General features: G+C 30.0%; 2 protein-coding genes across 2 annotated transcripts; one reads left to right on the top strand and one right to left on the bottom strand.

Moving 5' to 3' along the window:
* Positions 1-7,474: 7,474 nt before the first annotated feature.
* On the top strand, positions 7,475-8,693 carry Bm815 (Uncharacterized protein; the record flags this gene model as incomplete). The annotated part of the gene is made up of 6 exons (XM_043075358.1): positions 7,475-7,579; positions 7,701-7,796; positions 7,946-8,050; positions 8,127-8,231; positions 8,353-8,490; positions 8,544-8,693. Coding segments are annotated over 6 exons (699 nt in total), but the record flags the coding sequence as incomplete, so codon positions are not given.
* Positions 8,694-13,357: 4,664 nt separating this feature from the next.
* Bm9913 (Uncharacterized protein) lies at positions 13,358-18,650 on the bottom strand (the record flags this gene model as incomplete). The annotated part of the gene is made up of 16 exons (XM_043075359.1): positions 13,358-13,381; positions 13,721-13,828; positions 14,004-14,082; positions 14,353-14,518; positions 14,735-14,876; positions 15,259-15,384; positions 15,510-15,579; positions 15,791-15,938; positions 16,070-16,145; positions 16,436-16,625; positions 17,052-17,211; positions 17,430-17,587; positions 17,679-17,759; positions 17,880-18,005; positions 18,128-18,213; positions 18,603-18,650. The coding sequence occupies 16 exons, from the start codon at positions 18,648-18,650 to the stop codon at positions 13,358-13,360; spliced, it is 1,788 nt and encodes a 595-aa protein (XP_042931293.1).
* Between the last annotated feature and the right edge of the window lie 3,836 nt (positions 18,651-22,486).

The following is a 22,486-nucleotide window of genomic DNA, read 5'->3' on the forward strand; positions in this document are numbered from 1 at the left end:
ATCTTTCTGTGGCACCAAACTTTATTCTGCACCAGAAATTGTTCAGTTAATTCGAAATAAAAGTTATTCAAATACACAAAAGTTGTACTGTCACACTGTTCATCGAGCAAGTTATCCTGCAGAGTTGTGCCTATGTAAAGAAAAATACTGTTCAAAATTATTCAATCAATTGATGACAGCAAGCACGAATTAATTGATAGTTCGAAACCAATTTTTTTCAAATTAACATTCCAGTTAATGTTCAGCTTAATAAACTTGTAGTTATTGTAAAACATGCTTGTTACCTGTTAGTAGTGAATATTAAGATTCGACCTGAACTCTAGTTTTCATTGAAATAAGTATAAGAATTTGAATTCAGTCGACCATATGATGCATATGCTAGTGATTATCACACGATGGGTGTATTAACAAAATCCTTATCGAGATACATGAAAGAACAGCTTCTTGTTTGAGCATGCAATTGTGCAATTGTTCGCCACTTGGCATTCACGTTTCATAATAACGTTAATGAATTTCTGTGTTTGCAAATGAAAAAAGCGCCAAAAATTAAAAAGAAAAAAATAAGCTGTTTGCAGGATCCACACGAGACAATTAAAAAGATGTTAAACTGCATGATCTCAAGAGACATACTCTCGCGTGCTGCATGAGACATACTGTGCCTAACGAATGAAGATTATCAATTCCACCATGAATTAGCCTGCAAATTATTATGGCATACTTCACTAACTGACCAATATAGGAGCTTTAAAATGATACAAATGCACGCCCCTCAACAAATGGTCAAAAGTTTCCACAACACATAAATACTGGTAGCACCACTAGAAGTCAGTGTCACCTGTCATTACATCCCGAGAATTTAGCAAACCTGGTCTGAGCCTTCGGTTTGAGAAATGTTTGCTAAATTTTGCATAATAGCGCTAGATTATAATGTTTCATTATGTGCAAGAGACTTTGCACAGTATGAATATGGTTCATCCAGCACTTTGGTCTTGTGGTATTATTTTACTCAAGTATTTCTTTACTAATGTGTGCATACTGTAAATTACATTTTGAGCCCTTTCAGAATATTTTAAAATGCAGAATTACAAGCTTTCAAATTAGTCAACCTAACCTGTGGAATTCAACAAAAAAAACTAATTGTTATCCACCAACCTGATTCCATAAAGACTTCGCAATGAACTTTGAATTGAAGTCTTCAAATTTGAATTCAGAACATATCCATCACAATATTCCTATTTCACTCTGTTTCAAAGTGTCGTTAAGCCAAATTCATTCTTCAACCAATGATTATTACTTTATTAGTATTTTTGAATATCCATAGGATGAAAGCTTTGGGCAGTGACGTTGAGACAGTAGATTATGGTAAGAGTGTTTATGTAAATTTGTAATTGTCTAGACAAAGTCAGGTTAGGTGTCCAGGAATACCCATGACAGAAATTCAGAATTTAGAAAGAATCAGATATCATATTTTGTTTTTTTAAACAATAGTTCTTTCAAAAGGCTGCGATCAATTTAGCTTAAGCTTCTGTTGAATTTGTCATTTTAGCACACTAAAAGCATTTAAGAGTTCTTTTAACCAAACTGTCAAACTAAGTACGAACCTGTCAAGTTTGTCAAGTTGAAAATTTGTAACTTATGTTGGAGAAAGATTTAACAGTATGTTTTTGTTGTTGTCGTAACTCTACAACATCGATAATAGCTTTATTGGCTTTGTACGATATGATACAATATCGTACTTATATAATAAAAGGATGAACATACAGTAAAAAGAATGAATATACAGTAGATATTAAATTATACCAATATTTAGCTGAACATTCACTAAGTTGTACACTATTGGGTTTGTTAACATTTCAATATACTCATTCCTCTGTGGACTGTTGCTGTTAATGAAGGAATAAATTGCGCTCAAATTGCTGAACTGTTAAATCGAGTCTATCAAAACTCTATTGTTGTTCACTCTTTTTAATTTCTTCGAAAATTCCTCCCCTTCTAGCGGTGAACATCTCCAGGTCACTTCTTGTGACCATGTTTGATTGGACATGTTGCTTTAGCTGCTATACTGCTTCAGCTCCAGCGTGTGGTTTCATAATTTGTTCACGCATGGATTGAGGCCTAACTGCTATTTATTCTTCAGCTTGTTGATATTTTCAAAAATTGTTTACTGCTATTTAGCCTTGTTAACATACTTGTATATGTTGCAAATTCAATATCGCGATACTTCAGTAATAATATAAATCTATTAGTCATATGCCAAAAATTTATCAAATGTTAACAATTTGTTCTCACATTCACAACTAATCATCTCATTTTATCTTGCTTCTATCTCGTATCATGTATGCAAATGAACATTCCATGTAATATCCATGGTAATTCATTGTAATTCTATTGTAAACCACTCCCAACTCTTAACATATATAAACCTAAGACTAAATAACCTGAAGTCTTTAAGTCGTAATCAAGGAGGAGTCGCTATCGTCCACAAACGTCGTATTTTTCTTCTCAAGTATTAAGTATTCCCGCTCTGTATATTCGACTAACCCATAAAACCAACCGATCTTCACGACAGTATACAATAGCTAATTACATTTTTCGGCTTCGCTGATATATTAATCGTCACAACAGCTCAAAATTATTAAACTTCGTCGTTTCTTTATGATACTTACCCAACGCACCTGTTACCACACTTATGGCATTACAAAAAAGTACCGTCAAATCAAAGGATCGATGCACATAATTCTCACATTCCTGACATGATATTCTTTTATAATGTTATTCTTCAAGTCGATTCATCATAAATGATCAATAAGGAAGGAGATCGATGGAGTAATTCACTAACGAGCATCGTTATCAACATGCTCGTGTTTGATGTTACGCATGCAGATCTCACTGATGTCAACTTTGCTTTCATCAAAACGAATTAGGTATGTTGTTTCAGTCAGCAAAGCATCCTTTTACTAATTATTCATGGATATCAATTTATGACAACTCTGACCGATCTAATGATTACATTAATCTTAACAGTAATCATGAGGAAAATGAATAATGGTTAACTAAATAACAATTTGGCAGACTGTCTTGGGATTTTCAGAGTGCTACACTCTACTCACTGTTCTTTTTCAATAAGTATTTTTGTTTAGTTACATATGGGCTGTTTAGATCCATGATATGAATCTTATTCTCATTAATCAGATATTTTTCATTCACAATTATCACGTTAGCTTTTGGTGGAGGTGATACCACAAAATTTTCAGGCTTATTAACCTTAACAATTTTTGTAAAAATCACGTAATCACAATCCTCGAATAGTTAGCTTTTGGTGGAGGTCATGCCTTGCACTTATTCAATTTGATCGAATATTTGTATTATGTAGTCATCTGCTGGAAAAGCCGAATTATAATATGTCGAAATTAAATTGCATTAAATGTAAAGGACTAAAGATTGTCTTAATTGAATATTCTTTAGACAAATATAAAGTTGTTTCAAAATTGCATATTATGTAAGCAATCATTCATCCAGCACTGGTCTTTCAGTTGTAGCTGAATTTTACAACTGTAAACAAAGCATATGTGCGTGTTTAACATGTTGAAAATTGCTGCTTTGTTCTAAAACAAGTCTGTTTGTATTGTAAAGGTTTTTAATCTAATAGTCTTTCTTATAAGCAACCAATAATATTAAAACAAACGCTTACTATATAAAGAGTAAAGATGATCTAATCGATAGCTCTTGTAATTTTTACTCACTGTAATCAGAACGCTTATTGTAAGCCAATACCTACTATTGTTTAGGTCAGGTTTTTAATATCAGCAAGCTACAATTCGGCCACTATCTTTCACTTATTTAATTCGATCCATTTAAATCCTTTACTTAATTTTTCCATCAATTTATTTTTTCATCTTCATCTCACTTTCATGAATAAACTCTAGAAATTTTTAATATAATGGTATAGATTAAAACTTGTGTTTCTTGGTTGTTAGCAATTAAAATTCTTTGCAGTATACTCCTTCACAACACATACCAGCTCCAAACTACAACTGAAAAAGATTTCCTAACAAGGACCTATAATTTTTCGGCACATCGTTATAACTATACAAAATATGGAAGCGCTTTTCTACTGTCTCGGATAACTGAACAGTGTAATAGTTGAATGTCACTTTTTCCTAGTTTTTATAAATGTCATTTTTTTTTTAGTTTAAATAACAAGGACAAATTTAAAAATTAAGACAATATCTCCAATAAATGCAAGTAGTGAAATGTTTTGGGCAAATGAGCAGGAGCATGAATACTGTACAGACAGTATCAATCTTCATTGTGATGGATTCATCCTGTAGTCAAAATGAGGGCGCAATGCTGAAGAAATAATTAATGGAGATATTTCTCATGCAGATTATGGAATAAATAGGACTGTTTAGTGAGATGTTCATCCATGCTTCTAACCTCAATGACTAGCTTTTTTTGTAAATTAATCAAAAACAGATCCTTCACTTCATCAATTCATGTCTTTTTTAAATAGAAATGCAAAGAATTTTCACTCTTTGTCATTTATCATTTTGATATTGATCGCAGCACTACATCAGACTTTTCGATATAATCTAAAAAACTGTTCCTTGGTTTCTGCAAATTATTTCTCGAAAAAATTAAACGTAAAACTTTAATTTAAGAAGTTTTAATAAATATGTAAAAAATCTTTTGTGCAACAAGGCAAAGATTTCCGTTGATGAAACATCATTGTCAACAAATTGAAGTTCGTTACACTGTAATCTGAATACGTAAAATGTAAATATCAATGACAAATGGATACTATACAAAATGTATCTAAATATAGGAATGAGAAGTTTCTGGATGTATTTCACGTTTGGTCATTGATTAGTTTAGGAAGGGCGTTAACATTTTATAAAATCTCGCAAGAAAGTGTTGGCATCAATAGTTTTATATTAGCGTGAGCAGATTTTTATTGAAATTTGAACTTTAGTCGTTACTTTCTGTGATGAATGGTATAAAGCAAAGTTGATGTTTGTTGTAAGTAGCATTACTGGTAATATCTTTGATAGTACAATCAGTATATTCTAGTGTAATGGAGCTTTATTTAGATAGATACAAGTGAAATAAAGTATACAGTATCAAATAAAAACTCTAAAAATGAGGACAAGAATGATAAAAAAAATTTCTGTAGTTTAACTATGTGTTATCAATTTTTTTTGTTTATTTTTTGTTTATTTTTCTACTATGAGCTAGCAAACACCAATGTTTGTTAAGCTATGAGGTCATTAAAATTCATATAGTCAATTAAAGTCCAAAGTGCACTTATAATTTGCTGAAAAAAAGAATTTAGGTTAAAATGATTACGATATATTTCACCTTATTCAGCTTCGTTATCATTGAAACGCGCTTAACCTCTACTGACATGTACAACATTGTAAACGTTTGTTTATTTAACTTATTCTTTAATTCAGCCAATTTTAATTTGGCCTTGTTCTTCATTAACATTTTCCTTAAACAGTGTTCAAACATTTAAATACTTCATGGGAGAATATATCAAAAGAATTTAATATCAAAAGTTTATCCACTGATTTTGCAACATCTAAAATGTATCCATCGATTTTTGTGTAATGAAGATCTTTTGTTTTTGCAGTATTTTAAAATGAATAGGTTCATTTATTATTATTATTATTATTATTATTGTCGTTATTGTTATTGTTTGTTATTGTTATTGTTATTGTTATTGTTATTGTTATTATTATTATATTATTATTATTATTATTATTATTATTATTATTATTATTATTATTATTATTATTATTATTATTATTATTATTATTATTATTATTATTATTATTATTATTATTTATTATTATTATTATTATTATTATTATTATTATTTATTATTATTATTATTATTATTATTATTATTATTATTATTATTATTATTATTTATTATTATTATTATTATTATTATTATTATTATTATTATTATTATTATTATTATTATTATTATTATTATATTATTATTATTATTATTATTATTATTATTATTATTATTATTATTATTATTATTATTATTATTATTATTATTATTTATTATTATTATTATTATTATTATTATTATTATTATTATTATTATTATTATTATTATTATTATTATTATTATTATTATTATTATTATTATTATTATTATTATTATTATTATTATTATTATTATTATTATTATTATTATTATTATTATTATTATTATTATTATATTATTATTATTATTATTATATTATTATTATTATTATTATTATTATTATTATTATTATTATTATTATTATTATTATTATTATTATTATTATTATTATTATTATTATTATTATTATTTATTATTATTATTATTATTATTATTATTATTATTATTATTATTATTATTATTATTATTATTATTATTATTATTATTATTATTATTATTATTATTATTATTATTATTATTATTATTATTATTATTATTATTATTATTATTATTATTATTATTATTATTATTTATTATTTATTATTATTATTATTATTATTATTATTATTATTATTATTATTATTATTATTATTTATTATTATTATTATTATTATTATTATTATTATTATTATTATTATTATTATTATTATTATTATTATTATTATTATTATTATTATTATTATTATTATTATTATTATTATTATTTTATTATTATTATTATTATTTATTATTATTATTATTATTATTTTATTATTATTATTATTATTATTATTATTATTATTATTATTATTATTATTATTATTATTATTATTATTATTATTATTATTATTATTATTATTTTATTATTATTATTATTATTATTATTATTATTATTATTATTATTATTATTATTATTATTATTATTATTATTATTATTATTATTATTATTATTATTATTATTATTATTATTATTATTATTATTATTATTATTATTATTATTATTATTATTATTATTATTATTATTATTATTATTATTATTATTATTATTATTATTATTATTATTATTATTATTATTAATTATTATTATTATTAATACACCAGTTTACACCAGTTTTTGGAATATCAGTTTATGAAAAATGTCAGTCGTCGTAATGGGACAAAAGCCATATTTCAATATCATTAAGCCACAACCATCCATTTCCACAAACCAGGTGGAATTCATTACTTTATTAATATTTGAGTAAAGAATCTGCTTCAGTTAATAGGATTGGAGTGTATGGCATTCGTCCTCTCGTTTTCACCATATATCTAACATCTTCGGATTTTTGCAGCACCGACTTATGAAAAATGTCAACCGTAATGGAACAAAAGCTACACCAACGTCAACATATTCACATAACTTCATTAAGTCACTGCCATCCTTTCCCACCAACCAAGTAAAATCCATTACTTTATTAATATTTCATCTAAAGAATCTACTTCAGTTAATAGTATATCTTTGGATTTTTGTAGCGTTGGTTTATAAAAAATATCAATAGTGATGGAAAAAAAGCTATATCAACGTCAACGTATTCAAATGATTTCATTAAATCACAACCATCTATTTCCACAAAACAAGTATGATTCATTTATTTATTAATATTTGATTAGAAAATTTGTTTAATTAATAGCATTAGTAGCGTATGGTATCTGTAATTCTCGTTCTTACTGTACATACAACATCTTAAGATTTTTGTAGCATCGATTTATGAAAAATGTCAGTCGTAATGGAACAAAAGCCATATCAATTTCAACGTATATCATTAAGCCACAACCATCCATTTCCACAAACCAGGTAGAATTCATTTCTTTATTAATATCTGATTAAAGAATAAGGAATGTAGCATTAGTAGCTTATGGCATTAAAGAAGTTAATAGGATTGGAGTGTATGGCATTCGTCCTCTCGTTTTCACCATATATCTAACATCTTCGGATTTTTGCAGCACCGACTTATGAAAAATGTCAACCGTAATGGAACAAAAGCTACACCAACGTCAACATATTCACATAACTTCATTAAGTCACTGCCATCCTTTCCCACCAACCAAGTAAAATCCATTACTTTATTAATATTTCATCTAAAGAATCTACTTCAGTTAATAGTATATCTTTGGATTTTTGTAGCGTTGGTTTATAAAAAATATCAATAGTGATGGAAAAAAAGCTATATCAACGTCAACGTATTCAAATGATTTCATTAAATCACAACCATCTATTTCCACAAAACAAGTATGATTCATTTATTTATTAATATTTGATTAGAAAATTTGTTTAATTAATAGCATTAGTAGCGTATGGTATCTGTAATTCTCGTTCTTACTGTACATACAACATCTTAAGATTTTTGTAGCATCGATTTATGAAAAATGTCGAAAATATATATGATGGAACAAAAGCTACGTCAACATTAGCATCCATTAATGATGATATTGCTGTGAATAATTCAAATAATGTCAACAAATTACTGTTATCCACCCACAGAAAGAAGGTAAAATGCATTACTTTAAAATATGATTACTGGACCTAAAAAATCTGCTTTAGCTGGTACCACTGGTAGCGTATGGTATCTACCGTCCTGTTTCTTATTATGATCTTTCGGAATGGACTTTTCGTATTTTGAATGGTTATGACGACGGCTACTTAATACAAATATTCGAGGATTGTGATTACGTGATTTTTACAAAAATTGTTAAGGTTAATAAGCCTGAAAATTTTGTGGTATCACCTCCACCAAAAGCTAACGTGATAATTGTGAATGAAAAATATCTGATTAATGAGAATAAGATTCATATCATGGATCTAAACAGCCCATATGTAACTAAACAAAAATACTTATTGAAAAAGAACAGTGAGTAGAGTGTAGCACTCTGAAAATCCCAAGACAGTCTGCCAAAAAGTCCTGAGGTTACGGAATGCAAAGGCTTTCTTCCAAGTAATTGTTATTTAGTTAACCATTATTCATTTTCCTCATGATTACTGTTAAGATTAATGTAATCATTAGATCGGTCAGAGTTGTCATAAATTGATATCCATGAATAATTAGTAAAAGGATGCTTTGCTGACTGAAACAACATACCTAATTCGTTTTGATGAAAGCAAAGTTGACATCAGTGAGATCTGCATGCGTAACATCAAACACGAGCATGTTGATAACGATGCTCGTTAGTGAATTACTCCATCGATCTCCTTCCTTATTGATCATTTATGATGAATCGACTTGAAGAATAACATTATAAAAGAATATCATGTCAGGAATGTGAGAATTATGTGCATCGATCCTTTGATTTGACGGTACTTTTTTGTAATGCCATAAGTGTGGTAACAGGTGCGTTGGGTAAGTATCATAAAGAAACGACGAAGTTTAATAATTTTGAGCTGTTGTGACGATTAATATATCAGCGAAGCCGAAAAATGTAATTAGCTATTGTATACTGTCGTGAAGATCGGTTGGTTTTATGGGTTAGTCGAATATACAGAGCGGGAATACTTAATACTTGAGAAGAAAAATACGACGTTTGTGGACGATAGCGACTCCTCCTTGATTACGACTTAAAGACTTCAGGTTATTTAGTCTTAGGTTTATATATGTTAAGAGTTGGGAGTGGTTTACAATAGAATTACAATGAATTACCATGGATATTACATGGAATGTTCATTTGCATACATGATACGAGATAGAAGCAAGATAAAATGAGATGATTAGTTGTGAATGTGAGAACAAATTGTTAACATTTGATAAATTTTTGGCATATGACTAATAGATTTATATTATTACTGAAGTATCGCGATATTGAATTTGCAACATATACAAGTATGTTAACAAGGCTAAATAGCAGTAAACAATTTTTGAAAATATCAACAAGCTGAAGAATAAATAGCAGTTAGGCCTCAATCCATGCGTGAACAAATTATGAAACCACACGCTGGAGCTGAAGCAGTATAGCAGCTAAAGCAACATGTCCAATCAAACATGGTCACAAGAAGTGACCTGGAGATGTTCACCGCTAGAAGGGGAGGAATTTTCGAAGAAATTAAAAAGAGTGAACAACAATAGAGTTTTGATAGACTCGATTTAACAGTTCAGCAATTTGAGCGCAATTTATTCCTTCATTAACAGCAACAGTCCACAGAGGAATGAGTATATTGAAATGTTAACAAACCCAATAGTGTACAACTTAGTGAATGTTCAGCTAAATATTGGTATAATTTAATATCTACTGTATATTCATTCTTTTTACTGTATGTTCATCCTTTTATTATATAAGTACGATATTGTATCATATCGTACAAAGCCAATAAAGCTATTATCGATGTTGTAGAGTTACGACAACAACAAAAACATACTGTTAAATCTTTCTCCAACATAAGTTACAAATTTTCAACTTGACAAACTTGACAGGTTCGTACTTAGTTTGACAGTTTGGTTAAAAGAACTCTTAAATGCTTTTAGTGTGCTAAAATGACAAATTCAACAGAAGCTTAAGCTAAATTGATCGCAGCCTTTTGAAAGAACTATTGTTTAAAAAAACAAAATATGATATCTGATTCTTTCTAAATTCTGAATTTCTGTCATGGGTATTCCTGGACACCTAACCTGACTTTGTCTAGACAATTACAAATTTACATAAACACTCTTACCATAATCTACTGTCTCAACGTCACTGCCCAAAGCTTTCATCCTATGGATATTCAAAAATACTAATAAAGTAATAATCATTGGTTGAAGAATGAATTTGGCTTAACGACACTTTGAAACAGAGTGAAATAGGAATATTGTGATGGATATGTTCTGAATTCAAATTTGAAGACTTCAATTCAAAGTTCATTGCGAAGTCTTTATGGAATCAGGTTGGTGGATAACAATTAGTTTTTTTTGTTGAATTCCACAGGTTAGGTTGACTAATTTGAAAGCTTGTAATTCTGCATTTTAAAATATTCTGAAAGGGCTCAAAATGTAATTTACAGTATGCACACATTAGTAAAGAAATACTTGAGTAAAATAATACCACAAGACCAAAGTGCTGGATGAACCATATTCATACTGTGCAAAGTCTCTTGCACATAATGAAACATTATAATCTAGCGCTATTATGCAAAATTTAGCAAACATTTCTCAAACCGAAGGCTCAGACCAGGTTTGCTAAATTCTCGGGATGTAATGACAGGTGACACTGACTTCTAGTGGTGCTACCAGTATTTATGTGTTGTGGAAACTTTTGACCATTTGTTGAGGGGCGTGCATTTGTATCATTTTAAAGCTCCTATATTGGTCAGTTAGTGAAGTATGCCATAATAATTTGCAGGCTAATTCATGGTGGAATTGATAATCTTCATTCGTTAGGCACAGTATGTCTCATGCAGCACGCGAGAGTATGTCTCTTGAGATCATGCAGTTTAACATCTTTTTAATTGTCTCGTGTGGATCCTGCAAACAGCTTATTTTTTTCTTTTTAATTTTTGGCGCTTTTTTCATTTGCAAACACAGAAATTCATTAACGTTATTATGAAACGTGAATGCCAAGTGGCGAACAATTGCACAATTGCATGCTCAAACAAGAAGCTGTTCTTTCATGTATCTCGATAAGGATTTTGTTAATACACCCATCGTGTGATAATCACTAGCATATGCATCATATGGTCGACTGAATTCAAATTCTTATACTTATTTCAATGAAAACTAGAGTTCAGGTCGAATCTTAATATTCACTACTAACAGGTAACAAGCATGTTTTACAATAACTACAAGTTTATTAAGCTGAACATTAACTGGAATGTTAATTTGAAAAAAATTGGTTTCGAACTATCAATTAATTCGTGCTTGCTGTCATCAATTGATTGAATAATTTTGAACAGTATTTTTCTTTACATAGGCACAACTCTGCAGGATAACTTGCTCGATGAACAGTGTGACAGTACAACTTTTGTGTATTTGAATAACTTTTATTTCGAATTAACTGAACAATTTCTGGTGCAGAATAAAGTTTGGTGCCACAGAAAGATTTCGATCTTTCTTTCTGATTGATATAACGAGCAGAGCCGAAGTCAGCAAATTTTAAATCACCATTTGAACCCAGAAATACATTTTGTATGTAGCTTTAATGTCATAATGCACGAAGTCACGATCATAAAGATAGTGAACCGCTTCTGATAATTAACGAAAATGGCGACAAGCATGTGAAAATTCTAATATTGATAGCGAAATTGAGATCTTTAGTTTTCGTAAAGTCATTAAAAAAATTTTTGATTTACAGGAATATAGCAACAATGCTTAGTTCACCCTTAGTTCGCTGTTGAGAATAATATAAAAATATTTATGATCAAGTGAGGAAATATAATTGCCCAAGTATTTAGCATCAATGGGTGAAGGAAGAGAAGCGGCATAAGTTGAAATGTATAAATGGTTTAATTGATAAAGGTAGTGTTGATGTATTTGTCCATCAGTTTAAATTAAATATGGTTAATTTTCGAAGTCTGGATGCCGGTGAACATGTTCGTTTTGTAATTCGAAAACGGCCGGATGATAACGCAGTAACGGCTGTTATAAGAGCAGAATCTACTGGAAAACTAAGCGAAGTTCTATTAGTTCTCTTGGAAAGAATAAATCACATGCTGTAAGATATTTTAAATGTGGTCACTATGAGAATCACACAGCAGCCAAGTGTAGAACATCGCTAGGAGCGGAGAAAGCATGTTATAGATGTTATGCAATCGATCATTTATTTACTGACTACGCACAAAAAATTTTAAGGCTGGAATAACAAAGAAAAACTATAATGCAAAAATCATGACAACTGAGTGAGAGAGGGAGATTTTGGCCTACGTAAACAGGGCCCAAATGTTCTTGGAAGCATGGCTGACATAGTTATGTATACTGTATTAAGAACCACAGTGGTTCTATCTTCAAAAGTTGATCATGGACAAAAAGTTTACCAGGGATTTCTTCCGTCGAAGGATTAAGTGCAGCATAGTTCTGCCGGATTAATTAATAATTTGCAGGCTAATTCCATGGTTTTAAAATCCGTTGGTGCGATGGTCTGATCTCCAGAATAAGTATCAGTTTTGAGAATACGGCGTTGATTGTGCGTTTAGTGAACATTTAGGAATGTGAGAAATCACTTTCAAAATTTAAAGATATGTACTGGTGTATTGGAAATATACTTCATGTCTTACTTTGTTAATAAGAAATTGCAGATTTTTCTTCTGCAAAATTGCAAGAAGTACAATATTCCATTGCTGCTCAAATGCATGAGAGATAAGCAATCAGTTGGATTTCATTGAAGAAAAATCATTGTTTTGTTTTTCTTTTATTTATGTTCATATCTTCTTTTTTTGCCAGCACTTTTGGATGTAATACTTTAATGTTGTGCAGAGCCACCTTCCTAAATTTGAATTAGATTACTTTTTGTCAAGGCGGAAATTTCTTCCATGTTTCAAGTAGTCACAGTGATGATACACTAGTTTGTGAAGGAAGGCACTGTATTGATATAGTTACTTTGGCTCTTCAAGTAGGCAATATGCTGCTTCATTAGTCCATGCAACTGATTCTTATTTAATTGAAACCAAAAGCAGCTCACTATAGAATAAGCAAATTTTATATTTGCTGGCTAAATTGTTCAGGTGAAATACTATCTATAGCTGTAGAACTTTTAGCGAATAATTTAAAATTGCAAATTATTGAATAATCTTAAGAAGGCCTTTATTTTGTATTCGCTGATAACTTTATTATAGTCATTCGTAAAGTCGAATAACAGATCATAGAAAAAGTTGAACAGATCGTCGAATGAGGGACGACTTTTTGGTGCCATCCAACAACAGTTTATTAACGTCTAGAAAATTTGTAACGTTCTCAGAGTATGTTTTTCCTTGTAAAGTAATGGTGATAAATATTAAAAAAGAGTAAAAAGTGCTATCATCTATTGATATTGCGAAGGAGAAAGCAAAATTATGAGGAATTGTTCATTTTTCATATATAATGGAAACGAGAAGTCCAAAAAATTTTACCGAAATAAAATTCGGTATTCTTTGCTGGGCACTTTTTTGTATCGTCATTCGTTTACCATATCCCAAAAATTTTATTAACCTTAAAGTTATAGTAAAAATATAGGTGGTGATTTCTAGTTTAACTATTCCAAATTCGCAATAGATCACTAACAGGAAGAGAACAAAATCTTGAACATTTGGAAAATAATTTATTTCTTTCATAAGTTAGAAAAGCTATCAATCTAGGAGTAGGAGCCAGCCAAGATAGAAAATAGAACTATAGAAAAGATTACAAACTGGAGGAACATTGGTTTTTACAAACGCAAAGTGATATTCATCAAAAAGTAAATAAAGTCAGCCTGAGAAGTACCCTTGCGGATTTTCGATTGGAATTTTTTCTAGTGAATATGGCAATTTTCCGGGATTTAAAATTTCAAATATTACACAGCCGAATGACCAAATATCAGTCTTGATACCAAATTGACGGTATTCAAGAGCTTCATAATCCATCCATCTCCAGTGCAAAGAGCTAAGGTCTGAATTTTCTGGCTGAAATTGGCAACTCCTATCAAACTGGCATATCTAAGTTGGTTTTCGTTTGCTGTATCTGTTCGATAGTGAGTCAATACAGTGGAGTTTCCAGAATAGAGTGGTATTCTATGGCAAAGATCGGTATCTCAATTTTTTTACTTATTCGGGATATTTATGTCTTTTATCAAGCTTTGTACCAGTTGAAAAAGGTACCAGTTTACTTAAAATGGAGAGGGTTAGCATGTAATCGGTAATTTTGATAGCCATTGAATACTGATGCTGTACATAAACGAGAATGTTCGCTGCTCGAAGATCTCGATGACATAAGCCGTTATTTTCAAGATATCGCATTCCAGCCGCTATCTGTAAAGTCATTTTGAACTGTACATAAATCTGAAGGAGTGACGGAAAGTTGCTGCGTCATGCTCTAATTTAAGAATTCTGGTTTTTTTTTTCATTTTCTTTTTTTTTTCATTTTCTTTTTTTTTTTTTTTTTTAAGAATTCTGGTCTAATCTTGTTGGATGAAACAGTATTTCTCAAATGAGGCATGGATAGTGGAAGATCAGTATACATAAAAATAAAATCCGAGAATCATGTTTGTTGTAGCAAATGTATTGTTATAGCAAATATTTTCAAAATTTTTTGGCAAATTGGACCGATGCTCGATTGATACACTACATTATTTTGCAGAAAGGAGCTGATACTTTAGATGTGATTATCTTGGTAAGCTTATAAGAACGATACTTGGTACATGATTTCAAAGTTAGCACGATTTGTCAGTGGTGGTAATCCGTCTTTTTTACGCATCACAAGTGCGACATCTAGCGAATTCCCGCTCACAAATTCATATGCCACCCATGGACCATACATCTGAGATTATAACAGACAGTATGATTTCTACAATAGACAATACATACCTCAAATATGTAGCCTTCAACATAGCAAATAACCCTACGTATCAATGTTTAATTCATTTCAACAGCATACAAAGTCACCTTATCATTAGTGCTGAAACCGGCAATTTTGCAGATATAATCTTCACCTTGAATACGGTATGGAATATTTCTGCAAACAGTGATAAGGGTTCAATAACAGCTCTTTTACTTTTAGCGAAATTGGAAGAGAAGAATGACGGTTACCATTTAATAGATGAATTTTAAGTTGTGCGGTCTTTTAAGTGCATGTTAAAAACTACATGTAACTTCAATAGACTGGGACCGTTTTGTACATTAGCGGCATTGTCAGAGACAATAAGTCAGAAACAACAGTTAATTACTTTGCAGCACTCGAAAGTTCAGTAGAATATTGTCGACGTCCTACATGCAGTAAATCAAGACATTTTTCAAAAAGTTCTTCTTGATAGTAAGACTTCTTGAGTCGTTTGAATGCAACTTCGTTGTAACGACCTTCTGATGATAGTATAGCTAAAACAATAACTATTGGTCTATATGAAGGTATAAATTATTTGAAGCTAATTATAGTTTATGCTGGTATATCCAGATCCAAAAAGTTGAAAGCAAGTTAAATTGGAGTTAAATTTTGAAGTTAAATTAACCGCGATAAGTCTTTCCAGCAAATGTCTTGCGTTTTGTTGCAATTTCAGATATTATATTGATTTTGTAATGTATCACCTGAAGAATTATTTAAACTTTGAAGTATAAATGTGTTTAATTCAGCAGGTCATTTTTTTTTTGGTTTTATTTGGATCACACAAAAAAAAAGTAGACAGATGATATATCAGGATCAAGAATAATTTGATATTTCATGTGACCCCATTCATTAGAATATTTGAAAGTTAAGTTCTCATTTTCTTTTTTCATTGCTTCTTCACTGTCATTATTCACTAGAAAAAATTTTTGCTATTTTGCGTACCGCCATCAACTACTGCACTGATTCAATTATTTGTTCAATGATAATGCACCTTCTTGTCTGATACCATAATTAGACCATTTGTGTGTTTGGATTCTTGGCAAAACGTTGGTGATACTGGTATTTCCATCGGTTCTGGTCCAAGGATTGGATTGGCATGGTATTCTGCTGGATATCCTAGTGCTAATGATGCATTCATATTTCTCATTGATTTTTGTTCAGCAATATTTCGCTTTGATTTTCTGCTTCCACCAGTTTGAAATGAAGTTTCAACAGAATTATCTTTTAATATCACGAACTATACTGAATCTCTATTAGAAAAGAAAATGAAAAGCTTAACTGGAAAAATACAAAAAATAAAAATGTCTGAATATAATGACAACCTTTGTAGTAATTGAGAAGTTGATAAATCGTATGAAACGATTCCTTATTGGAATCAAACAGATAGAAATAACCTGTCCTATAAAAGCATTGTAGGCGAGCTAATACTTTAAACTCCGAAGCTTTAAGTCTTACTCAAGACAGTTTTTGATAATTCAATCAATAATTTATGGATAGGCATTGTGTACTTTGTAATATGAGCTGTGAAATTACGATATTTGATATTTTGTGTTGATTTTAGCGACACAGTACATCAAACGCAAGTGTGAAGAATGAGGAAAGCTTACGTTGTCCTTTTGATTCGAATATAAGCAATAGATGTGAGTGGTTGACTGGTGTGAGAAATAGTATCGGTTCTAAAAGCTTGCACTGGATAGACCGGTGAAAATGTACGGCTAACGTTATGCTTTTGATTTTCTTCCCATTCATGGCAAAGTTCTCCCATTTCTTAAAATACCACTGAGAATTCAAGACCAAATATCGTTTACTTTAATATTGATCTTTATATCTTTATTCTCCAGTTTATTAACAACTTGACAAGGTTTTTTAAATACTTTCAAATTTCAATATCTATTTACTCAACTTAACTCGATTATGTTAAAAAAGAACTATTTTCACAGTCAGTTCATTTCATAAATTTTTTACTTCGTTATTTACATGCTTACCGGTAAGACATTTTACAACTAATACATAATTAGGCCATCCTGCAACATGGGATATGATTTCCGATGGTTGACATACCAAATAACTACCAAATGATGATTGAAGATCATTTCGAAGCCAAATCCCTACCTCCACTGGATTAATACATCCAACAAACCACCTGGCAATTTCAAAAATTGTGAGTCACTTCGTACCTGATCTATTCTTTGAATTCACCGAGAAACACGAGCAGCAGATTAAAATAAATCTACCTGCATTCCAGAATTTCTCGTGGAATATCGTAAGTAGACAAAATTGCTCGACTCACTGCTGTTTTCGGCAGTCCGGTAGAACTGTTTTAAAAAATGAACAAAAATAACAAACACACTAAGTTTTTTGGATGTTAATGCTATCATCTGTGAAAACTTATACCCTAAACTTTTAAATATTGGATAATTTCAGATGGGATTCACCTTAAAAATTGTAAATAGTCCATGGAAATGAATCCCTTGTTTTTACATGTTTTCCTGTGATGCAGTCGTTCAACTGTTACCACGTTTTGGATTTCTCTTGTTGCACCCTTTACTTCATAAGTCATTCTAAAAAACAAATTCATAATACATAAAAAAGCTCTTTCTGTCTACCCTTTTGTTTCACTGTATTCTTTAAGTTCGTTCTGTTCGATGAATTTTTTCTCCCATAATCTGTGATTAAAGTTAACCGGTTATGATATTCTCGTGCAATAACTATTTCTCCTTGATCAAGAGAAAGGAAATCCTGATGAAGTGATCGATGTTGCCACTGCACCTGTGACTGATAAATCTTTTTTAAACAATAAATTGAATCGACAAAATTCTGAATTTTCTTATAAACTTTGCTTTTATATGTTCATTCTTTGAAAACAGTAGGTTTCGATTTACTGAGGTTGGTTTAGATTCTAGCCATTTAAGTTTTAAAACCTTCATTTCAAGGTTTAAAAATTTGAACTCCTGTCAATATTCAGAATCTTATTATTAAAACATACAAGAGATTAATTGATGAGTAAGTGGAGTTTTCTCTTATAAAACAATTATGATTATATAAACCAAAGATTAGATTATCACACGATATACGATCCAGTTCTGATTAATCCTGGTAGTTATGTAAGCAAATGATTAGTATCACTAAATGAATATATACGCTTAATTATGACAAACAATATATAGATCATCTTGCTGAAACATCCTTGAACATTTACCACCCATTGTTTTTGAAGTACTGAAGAGAATTATGAAAGGAATGACATTTATAGGTTCTTGCTTCCTGAATTATTTCTATGCAAATCTGAGTAACGGATAAAATGAAAAAACTAATTCAAAGATAGTCATGACTTTAAGAAATTTTAGAATTTTCGAAAAAAATGTATATTGATAAGTTAGGAATTGATTACAATTGATTACACGGCAACAATTCTTATCAGTAGGATAATATTTGTAGTAAATTTGATAGTCTCTAAACGGTGAACAAAGCAACTTCTCTTTCAACTTATGTAATTAACGAATGTATTGTAATCTGTCACTTGCCCTTTCATATTAACCAGTTATAATTAACTCATGGGATTCAATGATTAGCTTGACCCATGACTTCCTCTAAATCCATTCCGTTAGTTTGCATAATTATTCAAATATTTTCTTAATGTTATAATCCCAGTAATATTTGGCATTGAAACAAAGTCATATTGTTTAAATTTTTCTTGTATTTCCTATCCAATGTCAATTTAATTAGTGCCATATAAAAGGATGTGCTAATTATTTGATTATTAAATAATGTTATAAAATTCATTCATTCAGCTAAGGAATTTGCAAACAAACACAAAATGCTTCAAAAGTGTCAATTTTTATGGGCAAATGGCAGGCAATCCGGCATTGTTTATATACAAGACTATCACAATGTTTTCATTGAACGCATTTTTCATTCTCAAATTCTTGTTCTCATACTTTTTGATTTTTTTAAAATAAATTATTGATTTATCTGATTTACATCGATTCTTTGATCAAAAATTAGATAATATTCAACATGTGAATAGCTGAGCAATTAGAATGCAACCAGTTAATGAAGTATTTGGGTTCCATTTTTTGGCTGAATTTTCCAAACTAACAAATATCACTAAGTCAGTGCAGAAATGCTGACTTCATACTTTTTTGGATTGGTTCAAATTATTCATTTAATCTTTTTTCAACTGTTTTTAATTGGATGGCAAAAAGTATTTTAAAACACAATTTGAAAATTTTTAAAGTACTTTCTTGCAGTAGATGCACGTAGATGAATACTTCGTAAAAATGACAAATTGAAACTGGGAAAGAAATTCCTTTTTTAAATGTTTTTCTATTTCAATGATGAATTTACTTCCTCGCACAGATTTTAGTCACTGCACTATAAATGATTTTATCATTGAATGATAAAATCATTGATTACTTGTATTTGGAACTGTCTGCTTAGCATTTTTTAAGTTCGTGATGGCTGTACAAACAACTTTCATATCAGGCATGAAATTCGCAAAATTCGAAAGCTTAGCAGATCTCTTGAATTTACCTAAATTTTCCAAGTTATTGATGTCATAAGTAGTGCAAAAAAAAAACATTGTGGGGTTGGCCAACAAAAAGTTCTCACACTAACTATCGAATTTAGAGTTAACGCAAATTCATCAATTAACAGTCAAATATTTTCTAATCATCATTTCTTGCCATCTCTATTTACAATGCCTTTCGTGAATTTGACAAATTTTGGAAAATTCCTAAACATTTATCAATTTTCAATTATTCCAAAAAACTTGTCATCACAAATATCATTAATTAAGTGAAATATCGAAGACGAATAGATATGATCAAGAGTTGTTTGAGCGTAACTTAACAAAATAATAATCGAATAAACATTTTCTTGAAAATGTTTATTCGATTTAACAAAAGTTTTATGGCTGAGCAAACCATGTCATTTATTAAAATATCTAGAAATGCATAAATAGATTGTTTCTACTTTTTGTTTATTCGGGAAGTAGCAAGGACACTGATAATCATTTTTTCTCAAATCTAATAGTCTCATTTTTAGAGTTTCCATCAGTGGTAGAATACTTCGACTTATCAGTGATAATGAAATGATGATCTAATGCAGAAGTAAACTTGACATGAGAAAGACGTGGAAATTTTGATTCATTTGCTTTACTATTTTAATTTCAAATAATAGTTCTTTCGGAATAGAATTATAGGAAGTTCTTTTTTGGGTTAATTCTGCTGAAGTGTATTTCAAGACTGATTAGTGTTTTTTGAAAAGAGTTAAATTACACTGCAATTTTTTGGATAAAATGAGTTTTGAATCTTTTCTTATCAGATTCTTTCATAACGTCTAGTCCGCTGATATCCCACATACCTGCTTTGTTACATCTTTTTTTTTTGCTTCATTCTTGGAATTAGCTCAGATTTTATGCAGCTCATAAATTTCTTTGCTTCCGAACATAAACAGCAAGTTTATCTTTGATCATAACTGGTTACAACCATGTTACTGAAGCAGTCGCTGCCGATCGATACGAGAAGATTAACATAGCTCACACGTTGACGTGATTACATTCAACTCTAAAGTTCATCGTACCATTTGCGGAGAAAATCCGGAAGATCAAAGATGGAAGTTTTAATGATTTCCACATTCTACTAGTTTAAGCCATAATGGATGATCTTGTTCATCCGATCCAGTGTTTTATTACAAATCAAAAATTTCATTCTTTTTCAGAAAAAATAATGGACCCAAGTTGATCGCTTTTTCTTTAAAATTTACGATTCTATAAAAGCTTCTCCATGAAATGCTAACCAGAAATTTCGGGAATGTTTATACCACAAGAGGTGTTTATCATAATACGAAATATGGTGCCCTTCACCAATCCATAAGTAAATAACCCTCTCTTGTCTATCAAATTCCAAGCTCCTCAGAACCAACAGCTGACGACTTCTGGATATTACGAGGATTTCTGAACAGAATTTACTGTTCCATTTTGAAGAACAGAAGTCTACGTATGTTCGTTTTCACATCTTTTTGCAGTTAATATTTCAACGATTTAATTAATATTTCCATGAAATAAAACGAAAAAATAAACGATCAATTTCTAATTCGTTTCATTTTCTATACTTTTCATTAATTTAACGAAATTAATAGGAGCATTTCTATTCAACTTACTACTGATAATGTTTGCTTATTGCAGTTCGTTTAATAGAATCAAATGCGGTAAGTCACACGTGTGACTGCAATTATGGCCATTAAAGTTAGAAAATAGAGCCAAATGCATGTATAAACCGAGATGAAAACAAACTCGGATTTATTCATTTCAGATTTCCCAATACTTAACTGTTGTTCAAAGTGGGGAAATTCCTTCTTCTTCTTCTTTTTGTTAATCAATAATCACTTCAAATACCTGTTCTGTACGTAATGCATGTGAGCGTTCTTTTGCATGTATGTGTGTACACATCGTTTATTGAAAAATGGTAACATATCATGAGCAATTAAATTAGTGTTTGTTAGATCGTTTAAATTTTTTTGGCTCTAAATTCCACTCTCTTTTCCTACCGTCCATTTCCATCTCTAACTGTTAGCTTTATTTCCTTCCTTGCTTCTTTAAAAGCTTAATTGTGACTATGCTATGCTGTATATCCATCACAATGAAAACCTCTAACTAATTAATCATATCTTGGACAGTATTGACAGATGAGAATGAATGCCCAATCCCAATTACGTTCTGTTCGCCTCGCATTTAAGCGCAAATTTATGTCAACCTTTTCATTATCACCGAGGATGTTCTATCAGTCCCTAAACAAACTTCACACAAAAACTTTAAGGATGAAAATTACAGAAAATGATGAAAGAAAAACTTGGTTGGTATTCAGTTTTAGAGTAATTTGTTACCATTGATTTTAAATGAGGGAGTACGAGCTGAACGCATCTGAACTGACATTCTCGCAGTCTTACTAAGAGAGCAAAAAAATTAATTTAGAAAAGCGAACGCCTCAAAATTAAAACCATATGTTTACATGAAAGACCGTGAATGCTATTCGGTGTACCC

Source organism: Brugia malayi (genome assembly GCF_000002995.4).
Source record: "Brugia malayi strain FR3 genome assembly, contig: Bm_v4_ChrX_scaffold_001, whole genome shotgun sequence".
NCBI lineage: Eukaryota > Metazoa > Nematoda > Chromadorea > Rhabditida > Onchocercidae > Brugia > Brugia malayi.